Genomic DNA, 15839 nt, shown 5'->3' on the forward strand with positions numbered 1-15839 from the left:
AGCCTCTCTATTATCTCTCTTTCTCTCTCTAAAAAAAAGTTCTCTCTCTAGACTTTCTCTCTCTCTGGACATCGCCGAGTCGCTAAATCCGAATTAACCCTATAGCTTTGAACCGGAATCGGATCCTTATCCTCACCACCCCGTGCAGATTAGCCACCGCCGCCCCCTCCCGATATTATCTCCCGGAGGAGACCGAAACTCTGCGTTTCGTCATTTTCCGGTGCCGGCGGTCATTTCCGGCAAGGTCCATCCGCACGATTGCTAACCTGCGCTCTCTTTCGTCTCTTTGTTTATCCATATATATTGATTGATCTGTAATCAGTCGAAGTTTCGCCCCTCTGTGGAGGTGAGTGTCTCCGATGAAGCATCGGCTTCGATTGCTTTGCTTCAGTGTGGTTTGGTGTTGATTTAGGGTTTTTGATTGTGGATTTAGGGTTTGAATGCGGTCTAGGGTTCGCTAATCGGAATTTTTCTGGGTTTAGCGATTCAATTTATTTGATTCCACTTTTGAATTTATGGATCCGTTGATGAGTCTCTTTAATTTGTTCATTTAATTTCTTTTTGGGCATTGGTGAGTTTTTTTGATTTCATGATCAGATTTGCTTGAGACTTTGAATGTTTCGGCCTCAAATTGAGTGTTGAGTTTGTTCCAGTGCTGGCTTCATTTGAACTGTTTTGGATACTGAATTCTGATTGCAGTTCCTTGTTTATGATTATATTTGGGGCGAGAACTTGGTATTTTGAAGGTTTTGTTCTTTGTATCTTAAATGTCTGAGTTTTACTCTGGTATGGCACCCTTTGTCAGTTCCAACAATGACCAGAGCTCACCTCTAATTTACTTTTATTTCTAGCATGGTTATGTAGCTTTGGTATTCAGGCAATGTAAGCTTAACTGAGTGGGGCATTTTCTTTCTCTAGGACTGCTTTGTGGGTGTCCAATTTCAAGCAGCCTTAAGAGCTTTCATGTTGTTTTGGTATCTTAAAGATGAAAACCAATATCAACTGAGCCAGTTAGTCATGTTAGACTCCTTGATAATAAACTAAAATCTAGGATCAGAAATTCTTGTTTCTTTTCTTTCTCCAGCATTTTTCTAATCCAAATAGAAAGTTTGGAGTCAGCTTTTCTTGCTTTACTGGACTATATTGGCTTATGTGTTTTTCCTATCTAGATTTGCATGATGTTCATTCAGGCTTCAACTGACTAATTGCCGTTTATTTGTCATGCAGGCTTTCTGCAGAGACTGGGAAATAACTCTCTTTGAAGCACTTAGTTTTTGCAGTATAGGATTTGAAGTGACTATCAAATAAGTTCCATGTAAAAGGATGGCTTTCTTTAGAAACTACTCGAATGAAACGGTAGCACAGAGTGTCCTGGATGAGAAGGGCCAAGGGCAAAACATTAATAGAGTTCACAGTTCAGTAGGAAATGAATATGTAGATGCGACTTCAAGTGAAAAGGATTTTGAATCAAAGGTGGATGGGCAATATCAAAGTGATGGTGATACAAATGATGCTGGGCTGCAAAATGAGGCAGCAGCTGCTGATGATATTGGTTTGAGAATATCAAATTTGCAGCCCTCTGGAAGGAGAACAGCTATGGCAGGGAAGTGGGGTTCAACCTTTTGGAAAGACTGCCAACCCATGGGTCATCGGAATGGTTCTGAATCTGAGCAGGATTCAAAATGTCGTTTTGATTGTAAAAATGAGGAAGCATTGGAAGACAATTCATCTGATGGCAGGGAAGTTGACAAGGTTCAGAAGGGTCAAAATGATGTTCCTGCAGATGAGATGTCATCTGATGATTACTACGAACAGGACGGGGAAGACCAAAGTGACTCGTTACATTACAGAGGTTTAAATCATTCCAGTGTCTTAAACTCACAACCACAGTCAAGACCTGTTGCTGTAAACATGGCTCGGAATTCAAAAGCTTCAAATGATAATGAATATGATGATGACGAGGATGGTGATAATGATGGTGATGCTGATTATGAAGATGAGGATGAGGAAGAGGAAGATGGTAATTGTATTTGACCTTTTGTTTTTGTTATAAGTCATTTAGTTAATATTTAGTGTGTGCATTTTTTTTTTCAAATTTTATTTTTTATTTTAACTATACATACACTTTTATTCTATTGCAATGCATTAATTTTCTTCATGACATCTGGTGTTTGTTTCTTTTGTTGGCTGCAGAAGATGATCCTGATGATGCAGATTTTGAACCTGATTATGGTGTCACTAGCAGCAGAACTGCCAACAAGGTTCATATTTTCTGTATTATTTTAATTAATTATATTTGATGTATTAGTTGGATATCGTTCTTTTTAATTGTTGCACATAGTACTAGGTTTAGGTAACACTTGGAACTAGACTTTGAGGGTTCTGGATTTGGGTGTGAGGCCCCAAGCCAATATGTTGATTTGGTAAGACTTCTGAAAATGTGATTTTGATCTTAGGACAAATCTGTAAATGGATGTTAAGTTCCCAAAGATATGGATTTTAAATAACAATTATATGTTGTTATTTAGCAATCCATGGCACCTACAATTTAGAAATTTATTTGGTAATGGGGTTTTGACTTTAGGACAAATCTGCATCTCGATGTTCAGTCCCAAATATGCGAATTTTAAATAAAATGCATATGAATGTTGTTTAGAAATTTATATCACATGCGATTTAGAAACTCAATCCTGTTTATATATATATGTATATATATGTGTGTGTATATCACTATTTTTGTCTCTCAAATAAAAACAAACCCCAATAATAAAATTCTGGGTAGGGACATTGATCTCGATTTTAGTTTAATTTTTAGGATGAAGGGAGCATTTTTTTGACTACTGTTATAAAAGTTATATTTGTTTTTTGAAACTACTCATATTGGAAAATTGAAATTAAATCACTTGGACGATAACTTTCAAAGCACAAAAAATAGTCAAGGAAAACTTTGGAAGAGAACTTAATCTGTTTGAAAAAATCTATCCTAGCATAATGCTAAATCCTTTTTCTGAACAGAGGCTTAACTCTAGATCTGCCATTTGTTAACATAATATTATGTGCTTCCATTAGTATGGTGGTAAAGTTGGCGGTAATAGTTTCCTTTTCCAACTTAATAAATGCAGCAGTGGGTCATAATTGTGCTAGGAATTGAAACTAGAAAATTTGATCATTATGGATACCAGCGCCTACTCCACTTGTACAGCTGCCTTTTAAACATTTTCACTGCCACCGCCACCACTATCATCATACGGTTGCAACCATTACCTCCTCTTCCACCACCACTGCTGTTTTGAATACCATCTGCCATTTCTCTGCCAATGTCACCAGCATAACACTGAGCTGTTCTTAATATATATATATATATATATATAAAAAGATGTTGTAAATATTACCACATGGGAAAAAAGATGCGAGAGAGAGAGAGCGTGGGCGATCCTGCGAGCGAAGAGGGAGAAGGGGATAGCAGGGCGGAGAATCGAGGGAAGAGGAAGAGAAAAAGCTTCGTGGTGGAATCAAAGGAGTTTGAAATAGTGTCTGAGGAGAAAAATGGTAAGAGCTTTGCCATTATCTCGGAGAGCAAGGGAGGGGTAGTTTCTTGGGTCCGGCGAGTGTGGGTCTACTCTTAGAAGGGCTGACACAGTGCTTGAAGGACGGAAAAGATGGCAAATGGAGAAAGGGTGGAAGGAAAAAGGGAGGGTCTACTCTCTGGTAAGAGAGACTAACAGGGCCGGGAGTTTCATCCGCTTGGGGGTGACGGATCAGGAAAAGAGGAGATTTGGGATTTGTATACCAAAAGGGAGAGGGGAAAAGGGAGGATGGGTGTCGTTGATGGAGTCCCTCTTGTGGGCTGGATTTCGGCGCGAAGGAAAAGCAGTGGAACAAGGGCCAGGGGAGTCGGGCAGGTCATATGCAGAGGTGGCCAGGGGCTCGGGGTTAAGGGATTCCGCAAGGGTTAGAGTAGAGCTGAAGGAGGAGGATATACGGAGCAACGTGAACAGACTGAAGCATTGTCTGATAGGGAAATGGAAACCTAATTCGGCTTGCGAAGAAGATCTATTGAGGCTGGGGTGGACAGCGGCAAGAGCGTGGAGATTGAAAGGAAAGTTAGGGCTGGCCAGACTGGGAAAGGGCTGCGCTTTGATGGAATTTGAGACGGTGGAAGAAGCTAAGTGGGTCCTTGCCGCGGGGGAAAGATCAGTGGGAGGACTCCATTTGGGCTTGGAGATGTGGAGTCCGAGATTTGGATGCGTTGCAGAGGATGAAGAGAGGAAAGATGCGTGGGTAAGGATCATGGGGCTCCCAATCTCGTTGTGGGTGCCGTCGGTTCTGAGGAAAGTGGGGGATGAGTGTGGCGGTTTCGTAGGAATTGATCCTCAAACAGAAAGGAAAGAGGATTTGGAATGGGCAAGGATTAAGGTTAGGAGGAACGGAGGCTTCTTGCCGAGTTCGCTGGAGATTGGGGTGGAAGGGGAGATGTACGTTGTATCCCTGTGGTGGGAGATCCTGCCGGCATTGAGAAGAAACCAGGGGGATGGGCGTGAGGATGCTGGACGGGGTGATCGCTTTCCACGCGCGGGTTGGTGCGTGGGAGAGAAGCTGGGCGCTGGAACCAAGGAGCAGCGCCGGTCAGAGGAAGTGACGGGAGAGCAGGTGGGAGGGGAAGGGGGAGAAGTGTTTGAAAAATGGGCCCATGTCGGGCGGGTGGCCCGACAGAACTCTGGTCCAGCGGGTGATGGGTCAAGCTCCTCTGGATCGGGGCTTGGCCTCGTGGGCTTGAAGTGGGATAGCGGGCCAGTGTTCCAAGGCCCAATGGAAGCAGGTGGGTTAGAGTGTGGGCCTGCTGAGGTTCAAGCCCCTGATGGAATGGCGCTCCTGGCCCATGGGCCTGATGTTTCGGCTGGGGGTCTTCTGGGCCAAAGGCAAGCCAAGTTCATGGGCATAGGCCATGAAGAAAATTTGGGCCTAAAAATGGAAGGGGATTTTATAAAGTGTCGCGAGAGGGAGATCTTTGGAACGCAGATGCCGGCTCCCCTGTGCTCCATGGCAGAGAGAGCGATCGTGGAGGAAGCTCTCAGGTACGGGTCCTCTTTAAATCTTAGGGTTGGGGACTCTTCTCCCTCTTCTTCTTCTCTTTTTGGTCGGACTCCGGCGAGGGAGTATTGCGACCTTTCTGGGGATTTAAGGGTGAGCCGCCAGCAAGAAAACAACATAGAAGATGCAACTTCAGGGGGGGAGCCAGCGCGAAGAGAGGGCTGTTGGGATTTAGTTGCGATTAATGGCGATGCTCTTGAGGACCAAAACCCGGACTGGATGCCAGCCGTGTCTGGATCCCAGGCCCAAAGGAGTGTGAAGGAGACAGATTGGGAAGAAAGTAGCTTGGCTAAGTTCAGCAAGCTGTTGGGTTTTTCAATAGAGGGATTGGAGAGGGAGATCTTGGATTTCCTGTCTAAAATAAGGAAAAGACGGGAAAGGATACATAGCAAGGGATTATTGGAGAGAACTAAATTTGAGAGGGAGCTCAAAAGGCTGGAATGCTCAGTCAAGTACAAGGGAAGGAAAAGAAGAATAATTCCATGAAAGATGGAGGGGGCCAATTGCTGTTGGGTTAATGAACCTCAAACTAATGAGCTGGAATGTGAGGGGTGCAAATGACGTCAACAAAAGAAGGATTATTAAGTCTGTAATTAGAAACAGAGGGTGGATTTGGTGTGTATCCAGGAGACAAAAATTCAGTTAATGACTGATGGGGTGGCGAAAAGCTTAGGGGTAGGGAGATTCTTAGACTGGAGAGCTATTGCAGCTGCTGGTGCAGCTGGAGGTGTTTTGGTTTGTTGGGATAAAAGGTCCTTGGAATTGTTGGAGTGGGAGGAGGGCATTTTTTCAGTTTCTTGCAAATTTAGAACTGTGGAAAATGGGGGCAACATGGGTGTTCACGGGTGTGTATGGCCCTTCAACAAAGAGGATAGGGAGTGTTTCTGGAATGAGCTAGGAGCAGTGAGAGGTCTTTGGGGTGAACCATGGTGTGTTGGGGGTGACTTTAATGCTATTCTCGCGCAAGGAGAAAGAAGCAGGCAAGGGAGGGTGACCTCAGTTATGAGGAGGTTCGCTCAGGTTATGGATGACCTTGAGCTCATTGATCTTCCCCTCCAAGGGGGAATTTTCACGTGGAGTGGGGGGCTTCATAACCAAGCCTGGGCAAGGCTTGACAGATTTCTGGTCTCGTCCAGATGGCTTGACCAGTTCAGCAATGTGACTCAGAAGAGGCTATCTAGGCCTACATCAGACCACTTTCCAATTACAATTGAAGGGGGTGGTAAAAGAAGAGGCCCCTCACCTTTCAGGTTCGAGAACATGTGGCTAAAAGTGGAAGGCTTTAAAGAGCTATTGAGGAGTTGGTGGCAGGGATATCGGTTAGTGGTAGGGCTAGCTATAATTGGCAACAAAACTGAAAGGAATTAAACAAAACCTTAAAATCTGGAACAAGGAGGTGTTTGGGAATTTGGAGAGTAATAAACTGGCTGCCTTGCAGCAAGTGGACTATTGGGACCAAGTGGAAAGTGAGAGGAGGTTGTCTGAGGAGGAATTCTCTAGAAAGAAAGAAGCAAAAGAAGGATATGCTAAGTGGGTCATGCTGGAAGAGACTCACTGGCGGCAGCTATCTAGGGAGCTGTGGCTAAGAGAAGGGGACAAAAATACGGGGTATTTTCATAGAATGGCAAATGCGCACCGAAGAAGGAATGCCATGGAAAGAGTTAAAATCAGGGGGGCCTGGCTGTCAGAGGAGAATGCAATTAGGACCGGGATAGTAGACGCCTTTCATCGGCTATTAACGGAAGACTCGGAGTGGAAGGCAGATATAGGGGGTTTAAATCTGAACCAGATTACTCAACAAGAGGCGGACTTCTTGGAGCGGCCTTTCATGGAAGAGGAAGTCCACTCGGCTCTAATGGACATGAATGGGGACAAGGCTCCAGGCCCGGATGGCTTTACGGGAGCCTTTTGGCAATTCAGCTGGGAGTTTGTGAAGGAGGAGGTGTTGGAGATGTTCAAGGAATTCCATGAACATAACACCTTTCTTAAGAGTCTCAATGCCACGTTCTTGGTGCTGATCCCCAAAAAAGGAGGAGCGGAGGAGCTGGGGGACTTCAGGCCGATCAGTCTTTTGAGCGGATTATACAAACTATTGGCTAAGGTGTTGGCCAATAGGGTGAAGAAGGTGATGGATAGAGTGATTTCATATGACCAGAACGCGTTTGTAAGGGGAAGGCAGATTTTGGACGCGTCCCTAATCGCAAATGAGGTGATTGACTCATGGAAAAAAGAAGGAAAGAAGGGCCTAATCTGCAAACTAGATATTGAAAAGGCGTACGATAGCGTCAATTGGCAGTTTTTGATGAGGGTAATGGAGAAAATGGGTTTTGGGGCCAAGTGGAGGGAGTGGATATGGAGCTGCATATCGACTGCCAAGTTCTCGGTTTTAGTAAACGGGGAGCCAGCTGGTTTCTTCCCTAGCTCTAAGGGACTCCGGCAAGGCGACCCCCTATCTCCATATTTGTTTATCATGGGGATGGAGGTGCTGAGTGTCCTGATTCGAAGGGCTGTGGAAGGGGGCTGCATCACTGGATGTAGAATCCAGAGGGGTAGGGGGCAGGCTGTTAGCATCTCTCACCTCCTCTTTGCGGATGATGCCATAGTATTTTGCGAGGCTAAGAAAGAAGATATGACCTGTTTGAGTTGGACCTTATGCTGGTTTGAAGCTGCTTCGGGGCTGAGGATTAACTTGGCTAAAAGTGAGATTATTCCGGTGGGGGAGGTGGAGGAGATCCGGGAGATGGCTGTGGAATTGGGATGCAAGGTTGGGCAGCTGCCTTCAACCTATCTGGGGCTGCCCCTGGGTGCGCCAAATAAAGCTAGCTACGTGTGGGATGGGGTGGAGGAACGGATGAGGTGGAAACTAGCCTTGTGGAAGCGGCAATATCTCTCTAAGGGTGGTAGAATCACCCTTATAAAGAGTACATTGGCTAGCATGCCACTATACCAGCTGTCCCTATTCCGTATGCCTAAGTCAGTGGCGAGAAGACTAGAAAATGTGCAAAGAGACTTCTTGTGGGGAGGGGGAAGTTTGGAGAGGAAAGCTCACCTTGTCAGTTGGGAGAGGGTGTGTGTGAGCAAGGAGAAGGGGGGGCTTGGCTTGAGGAAACTAGTATTCTTGAACAAAGCCCTCCTTGGAAAATGGGTTTGGAGGTTTGCTCATGCTAAGGAGGAGATGTGGAAACGTGTTCTCGTGGCTAAGTATGGACAAGAGGAATTTGGGTGGAGAACTAAAAAAGCAAATGGGGCTTTTGGTGTTGGGCTTTGGAAGGATATTATGAAAGAAGCAGATTGGTGTTGGAACAATATGGCTTTTAAGGTTGGAAAAGGCACCAAAATCAGTTTTTGGAAGGACACTTGGTGTGGGGATGTGGGGCTGGCCAGGAGATTCCCTAATCTCTTTAATGTGGCTGCACAAAAAAGTGCCACTGTGGGGGAGTTATGGGACCAGTCTGCTGGCCAAGGAGGCTGGAACCTTAGGTTTATTAGAAGGTTCAATGATTGGGAGCTGACCCGGGTTGACGAATTGCTACAAATCTTAAGGAGTCAAAGAATATCCTTGGAGGAAGACTTGGCTGTATGGAAGGGGGGAAAAAAATGGGAAAGTATGAAGTCAAGGATGCGTATGGGCTGGTGACCAGCCATAGCATCCCTATGTTTCCCAAAAAAGAAGTTTGGGTGGAGAATGTTCCTTCCAAGTTAGCGTTTTTTGCTTGGGAAGCGACTTGGGGAAGGGTTCTTACTATTGATAGGCTTCAAAAGAGAGGATGGCAGATGCCTAACAGGTGTTACCTTTGTGGTAGTGAGGAGGAAAATGTGAATCATCTTCTTATTCAGTGTACAGTGGCTGGAGTGTTGTGGGGGATGGTTCTTAGCCTGTTTGGAGCCCAGTGGGTCTTTCCAGAAACTGTAAAGGAGGTGATTATCAGCTGGAAGGGCTCTTTTGTGGGCAAAAAGAGGAAGAGAATTTGGAGATCCATACCGTTATTTATTTTTTGGACGGTGTGGAAAGAAAGGAATAGACTAGCATTTAGGGGGGGGGGGGGGAGCTTGCTATACAGAAAATTAAATATTCTTTTGTTTGTAACTTGTGGGGGTGGGCTAAGTTGTATAATGGTGCGGAGTCCCGCTCCCTTATAGGTTTCCTGGAGTGGCTAGCCTCCAGTTGAGGGCTGGTGGGTTTTTTGTTTGTTTTTTGGTCTTTTGTTGTGAGGCCGTCGTCGCCTCGTATACTCCCTGTGTACCTTGCGGCGTTTGCCTTTGCTAATATATTTGTGTTTACGTATCAAAAAAAAAAAAAAAAAATTACGAAAAAGTTAACAAATATATTTTTTGATCAGTAAACAGCTAACAAATATGAAGTATGATCAATAAATATAAAGTGATAAATTCCTATCAAAAAAATATAAAGTGATAAATGCATAGGATCCTGATCAGTAAACAGTTAGCAAATATAAAGTAAGATCGATAAATATAAAGTGATAAATGCATAGGATCCTGAATAGTAGAGCACTTGGTAAGTTATTTCCCTTTATGGTAACATCTACAGAATATGCTTCATCTCATGTCTCCATACTCATTTTTCATATAAGAGTGCTTCATCTCAAAGTTCTTCTCCCTTCCAGCCAGAGGAATTGCAAAAAATGAACTTTTGGACCCTAAACATGACTAACCCACAAACCGTTGGTACAGTCTACAATTAACCATGCCAGTTCTGAAAATAATATTCCAATCCAAGCATGAGTCAAACCCAGACATGGCTGGCTATCATAATTCCCCATTTTACCATAGTAAACCCGAACTCCTACACTAGTTGCAGTCAAATCCCTCATTGTTTTTTGATTTTTCCAGACTTTGTCTTGTTTTCAGAGATATTTTGGAGGAACAGTTTACAAATATATGTTTTTTTTTTGATAAGTAATGATGAGATATTGTAAACATGCACCAAAGAAAGAGTGCATCAAGGCACATAGGAAGGTTTATTTTTATTTTTATTTTTATAGGTAAAAGCAATTTTATTAAAAGCACCTAAAGAAGGGCACACAAAAGTATACATGATGTATACAAGGTACCAAGGCCAAACACAAGAAGTATATGAAAGGTGCCAAAGAAAACAATAGAAAAGCGAAGGAACAACCAAAGCGGGATTACCAAAAAATAACTCCCTCCCTTACCAAAAACTCAACCAGTCAACAAATTCAATTAGAGACATTGTGCCTTCACCTAGATACAACTGTACCCACAGAGGGAGATTATTGAGGAAAATGCTCTTCAAAATTTGGATATACTGCTTCTCATTCTCCAAATCTGCTTTCTGCTTCATTTTATTTGTCCTTCCTTTTTTCCTTGGTAAAGGGAGATGAGCTTTCTTTGCTGGAGGCAAGTGGGACCTTAGTTTTCATTTATGTAAAGAAGTTGCTTCAATTTTTGTTAATCTATGATGCATACATTTGTTTATCCCTTAGCTTTGGTTGGCCTTTTGGCACCTTTGTAGACACTGTGTATACGTTTTGCGCCCCCCTTTGTTAGACACTTTTAATATATTTGATACCCATATATAAAAAAAATATGTTGCATACATTACACAACATTTGAGTTTTGTGGTCAGTTATTTTTATTTTATTTTTTGATTGGAAACGCCACAAAGATATATTAATATAAAAAAGAAGTACAAGAAGAAGGATGAGAAATCCTCCTACCAAAGACAACTAAATTACAGGAAAATACACATAAAACAAACGAACTCCCACTAAGGACCAATCCCAATGGAGTACACACCGCTATCCAATCCAGTTGAATCACATTAAGGGGAATCCCCTTAAATGCCTTGGAACAGAAAGCCCAAAGGGAAGCAAGGAAAACAATAGAGTCCCAAAGGATCTCTGAATTCCTTGCTTTATCCTCGAAAATCCTTGCGTTTCTTTCCCACCACATAACCCGAATTAGAGCTATGCTCGTAGCTTGCCACAAAACTATCCCTCTCTTAGAATTACCGAAACCTTTAAATTTGATGGACATCATGTCATATATGCTCTTTAGGGGAACCCAATCCATCTTAGCTAACTGAAATAACCTGTGCCACAACCCAATCGTCAAGGAACAATGAAGAAAAAGATGATCTGCTGATTCTCCGTGCTTCATGCACAGGATACAAATATCAGGACTAAGGGCTTTGTAGGGTCTTCTCACTTGTAACATATCATTAGTATTCGCCTTCTTGTAATTTGGAACAAGGAGGTGTTTGGGAATTTGGAGAGTAATAAATTGGCTGCCTTGCAGCAAGTGGACTATTGGGACCAAGTGGAAAGTGAGAGGAGGTTGTCAGAGGAGGAATTTTCTAGAAAGAAAGAAGCAAAAGAAGGATATGCTAAGTGGGTCAAGCTGGAAGAGACTCACTGGCGACAGCTATCTAGGGAGCTGTGGCTAAGAGAAGGGGACAAAAATACGGGGTATTTCCATAGAATGGCAAACGCGCACCGAAGAAGGAATACCATGGAAAGAGTAAAAATCAGGGGGGCCTGGCTGTCAGAGGAGAATGCAATTAGGACCGGAATAGTAGACGCTTTTCATCGGTTATTAACGGAAGACTCGGAGTGGAAGGCAGATATAGGGGGTTTAAATCTGAATCAGATTAGCCAACAAGAGGCGGACATCTTGGAGCTGCCATTCATGGAAGAGGAAGTCCACTCGGCTCTAATGGACATGAATGGGGACAAGGCTCCAGGCCCGGATGGCTTTACGGGAGCTTTTTGGCAATTCTGCTGGGAGTTTGTGAAGGAGGAGGTGTTGGAGATGTTCAAGGAATTCCATGAACATAATACTTTTCTCAAGAGTCTCAATGCCACGTTCTTGGTGCTGATCCCCAAAAAAGGAGGAGCGGAGGAGCTGGAGGACTTCAGGCCGATCAGTCTTTTGGGCGGATTATACAAACTATTGGCTAAGGTGCTGGCCAATAGGGTTAAAAAGGTGATGGATAGAGTGATCTCCTATGACCAGAATGCGTTTGTAAGGGGAAGGCAGATTTTGGACGCGTCTCTAATCGCAAATGAGGTGATTGACTCATGGAAAAAAGAAGGAAAGAAGGGCCTAATCTGCAAACTAGATATTGAAAAGGCGTACGATAGCGTCAATTGGCAGTTTTTGATGAGGGTAATGGAGAAAATGGGCTTTGGGACTAAGTGGAGGGAGTGGATATGGAGCTGCATATCGACTGCCAAGTTCTCAGTTTTAGTGAATGAGGAGCCAGCTGGTTTCTTCCCTAGCTCTTAGGGACTTCGGCAAGGCGACCCTCTATCTCCATATTTGTTTATCATGGGAATGGAGGTGCTGAGTGTTTTGATTCGAAGGGCTGTGGAAGGGGGCTGCATCACTGGATGTAGAATCCAGAGGGGTAGGGGGCAGGCTGTTAGCATCTCTCACCTCCTCTTTGCGGATGATGCCATAGTTTTTTGCGAGGCTAAGAAAGAAGATATGACCTGTTTGAGTTGGACCTTATGCTGGTTTGAAGCTGCTTCAGGGCTGAGGATTAATTTGGCTAAAAGCGAAATAATTCCGGTGGGGGAGGTGGAAGAGATCCTGGAGATGGCTGTGGAGTTGGGATGCAAGGTAGGGCAGCTGCCTTTAACCTATCTGGGGCTGCCCCTGGGTGCGCCAAATAAAGCTAGCTACGTGTGGGATGGGGTGGAAGAACGGATGAGGTGGAAACTAGCCCTTTGGAAGCGGCAATATCTCTCTAAGGGTGGTAGAATCACCCTCATAAAGAGTACACTGGCTAGCATGCCATTATACCAATTGTCCCTATTCCGTATGCCTAAGGCAGTGGCGAGAAGACTAGAAAAATTGCAAAGAGACTTCTTGTGGGGAGGGGGAAGTTTGGAGAGGAAAGCTCACCTTGTCAGTTGGGAGAGGGTGTGTGTGAGCAAGGAGAAGGGGGGGCTTGGCTTGAGGAAACTAGTATTCTTGAACAAAGCCCTCCTTGGAAAATGGGTATGGAGGTTTGCTCATGCCAAGGAGGAGATGTGGAAACGTGTTCTTGTGGCAAAGTATGGGCAAGAGGAATTTGGGTGGAGAACTAAAAAAGCAAATGGGGCGTTTGGTGTTGGGCTATGGAAGGAGATTATGAAAGAAGCAGATTGGTGTTGGAACAATATGGTTTTTAAGGTTGGAAAAGGCACCAAAATCAGGTTTTGGAAGGACACTTGGTGTGGGGATGTGGGGCTGGCCAGGAGATTCCCTAATCTCTTTAATGTGGCTGCACAAAAAAGTGCCACTGTGGGGGAGTTATGGGACCAGTTTGCTGGCCAAGGAGGTTGGAACCTTAGATTTATTAGAAGCTTCAATGATTGGGAGCTGACTTTGGTTGACGAATTGCTACAAATCCTAAGGAGTCAAAGAATTACCTTGGAGGAAGACTTGACCGTATGGAAGGGGGGAAAAATGGGAAGTATGAAGTCAAGGATGCGTATGGGCTGGTACCAGCCCAGCCATAGTACCCCTATGTTTCCCAAAAAAGGAGTTTGGGTGGAGAACGTTCCTTCCAAGTTAGCGTTTTTTGCATGGGAAGCTACTTGGGGGAGGGTTCTTACTATTGATAGGCTTCAAAAGAGAGGATGGCAGATGCCTAACTGGTGTTACCTTTGTGGTAGTGAGGAGGAAAATGTAAATCATCTTCTCATCCATTGTATAGTGGCTGGAGTGTTGTGGGGGATGGTTCTTAGCCTGTTTGGAGCCCAGTGGGTCTTTCCAGAAACTGTAAAGGAGGTGATTATCAGCTGGAAGGGTTCTTTTGTGGGCAAAAAGAGGAAGAGAATTTGGAGATCCATATCGTTATTTATTTTTTGGACGGTGTGGAAAGAAAGGAATAGATTAGCATTTAGGGGGGGGGAGGGAGGGAGCTAGCTATACAGAATATTAAATATTCTTTTGTTTGTAATTTGTGGGGGTGGGCAAAGTTGTATAATGGTGCGGAGTCCCGCTCCCTTATAGGTTTCCTGGAGTGGCTAGCCTCCAGTTGAGGGCTGGTGGGTTTTTTTGTTTGTTTTTTGGTGCTTTGTTGTGAGGCCGTCGTCGCCTCGTATACTCCCTGTGTACCTTGCGGCGTTTGCCTTTGCTATTATATTTGTGTTTACATATAAAAAAAAAAAGTATTCGCCTTCTTGTGTGCCACTAACCAGACAAAGGACTTCACTTTGAAAGGAACTTGAGAATTCCACACGAACTTTGAAGGAAAGTTCTGAGGAGATCCAGAAGATTGAGATAATGTTAGAAAAAAGGATTTGACTGAAAAAAGCCCTGAAGAGGATAATGGCCATAATCTGGCATCTGGGACCGAAGGAGAGAGATACAAATCATCAAGAGACCGCATGAGGCCTTCTAAGTCCTCAATCTCAGAATCTGACAGGTTACGGCGGAAATTCAAATTCTACGAGAAAGGCCGAGATGGACCGAGAATTGAAGAAATAGAAATGCTTTTATCCATGACTACTCTAAATAGTCTTGGATATTGGGTTCCCAAAGGTTGGTCCCCCCACCACAAATCTTCCCAGAACCGAATTCTTTCCCCGTTTCCTACCACATACTGAGTAATCAAAGAAAACCCCTGAAAGACTTGAGCAATAGCCTTCCAAGGACAGCGATGTGTCCATCTGACTAAAGTGTTAGCATCCCAACCATTAGAGTGTGAACCATAAATGCTTAAAATGACCTGATGCCAAAGAGCTGAACCCTCTCTAGGATACCTCCATAACCATTTCCCTAGAAGAGCGAGATTCCTCCAAGAAATATTCCCCAAACCCAAACCCCCTATTGTCTTCGGTTTGCACACAACATCCCACCTCACTAAATGATCCCTTTTGCCTTCCCCAACCTCTGACCATAAAAAATCCTTTTGCAACCTCTCGATTTTTGCAGCCACTGAAGCGGGAATTTTAAATAAGGAAAGGAAGTAACTTGGCAAATGGGTAAGACAAGATTGGATAAGAGTTATCCTTCCCCCGAAGGATAAGTAGGCCTTTTGCCACCCATCTAATCTACTTAAGATTCTCTCAATCATTGGATCCCAAAAGCCACACGCCTTAGGGTTCCCGCCCAAAGGGAGACCCAGATAGAGAATAGGCCATCCGGACGCCTTACAATTAAGCATCACAGCTAATCTTGAAAGATGAGCCTGATCAAGATTAATGCCATAAATACTACTCTTGTTAAGATTAACCTTGAGCCTAGAAATGTGCCCAAACACTAACAAAAGACTCTTCAGAGTCTGCAGCTCTTCCTCCCTTGAGTTAGAAAAGAATATGGTGTCATTAGCAAATTGCAAATGGGACACCCTAGTTCTATTTCTACCCACCCTGAAACCCTCCATCATATTTCTTTCCTCAGCTCTCATAAGCATCCTACTCAGTACATCTGCGACTAAAGTAAACAAAAAAGGGGATAAAGGGTCGCCTTGTCTTAATCCTCTTGATGCCTTAACCCACCCTTTAGCACTACCATTCACCAAGATTGCATAAGATACCGAAGATAAACATCCACTCATCCATTTCCTCCATCTAGGACTGAACCCCTTCTTTTCTAACACATGATCCAAAAAATCCCACTTCACGTGATCGTATGCCTTTTCAAGTCTATTTTGAATACGACGCCTTCCTCCCTTGACCTTCTTCTCTCGTCCACTGTCTCATTCGCTATAAGAACCGCGTCTAATATTTGTCTCTCTTGAACAGAAGCGCCTTGAGTATAGTGAATGGTCT

At 44.0% G+C, this 15839-nt stretch overlaps 1 protein-coding gene across 3 annotated transcripts in view; it reads left to right on the forward strand.

Moving 5' to 3' along the window:
* The window catches only part of LOC117917148 (protein CHROMATIN REMODELING 5), a 53549-nt gene continuing 37710 nt past the window's right edge, over positions 1-15839 (forward strand). Inside the window, exons 1-3 of one of the 3 annotated variants that reach the window (XM_034833394.1) lie at positions 1-346; positions 1228-2020; positions 2194-2261. In XM_034833394.1, coding sequence (XP_034689285.1) covers positions 1324-2020; positions 2194-2261 — 765 coding nt within the window. In that variant the 5' untranslated portion in view covers positions 1-346; positions 1228-1323. The remainder of the gene's footprint in view (positions 347-1227; positions 2021-2193; positions 2262-15839) is intronic. The other 2 variants (XM_034833396.1, XM_034833395.1) reach the window with 2 other exon arrangements.

Source organism: Vitis riparia, chromosome 6 (assembly GCF_004353265.1).
Source record: "Vitis riparia cultivar Riparia Gloire de Montpellier isolate 1030 chromosome 6, EGFV_Vit.rip_1.0, whole genome shotgun sequence".
In the NCBI taxonomy this organism is placed as follows: Eukaryota; Viridiplantae; Streptophyta; class Magnoliopsida; order Vitales; family Vitaceae; genus Vitis; species Vitis riparia.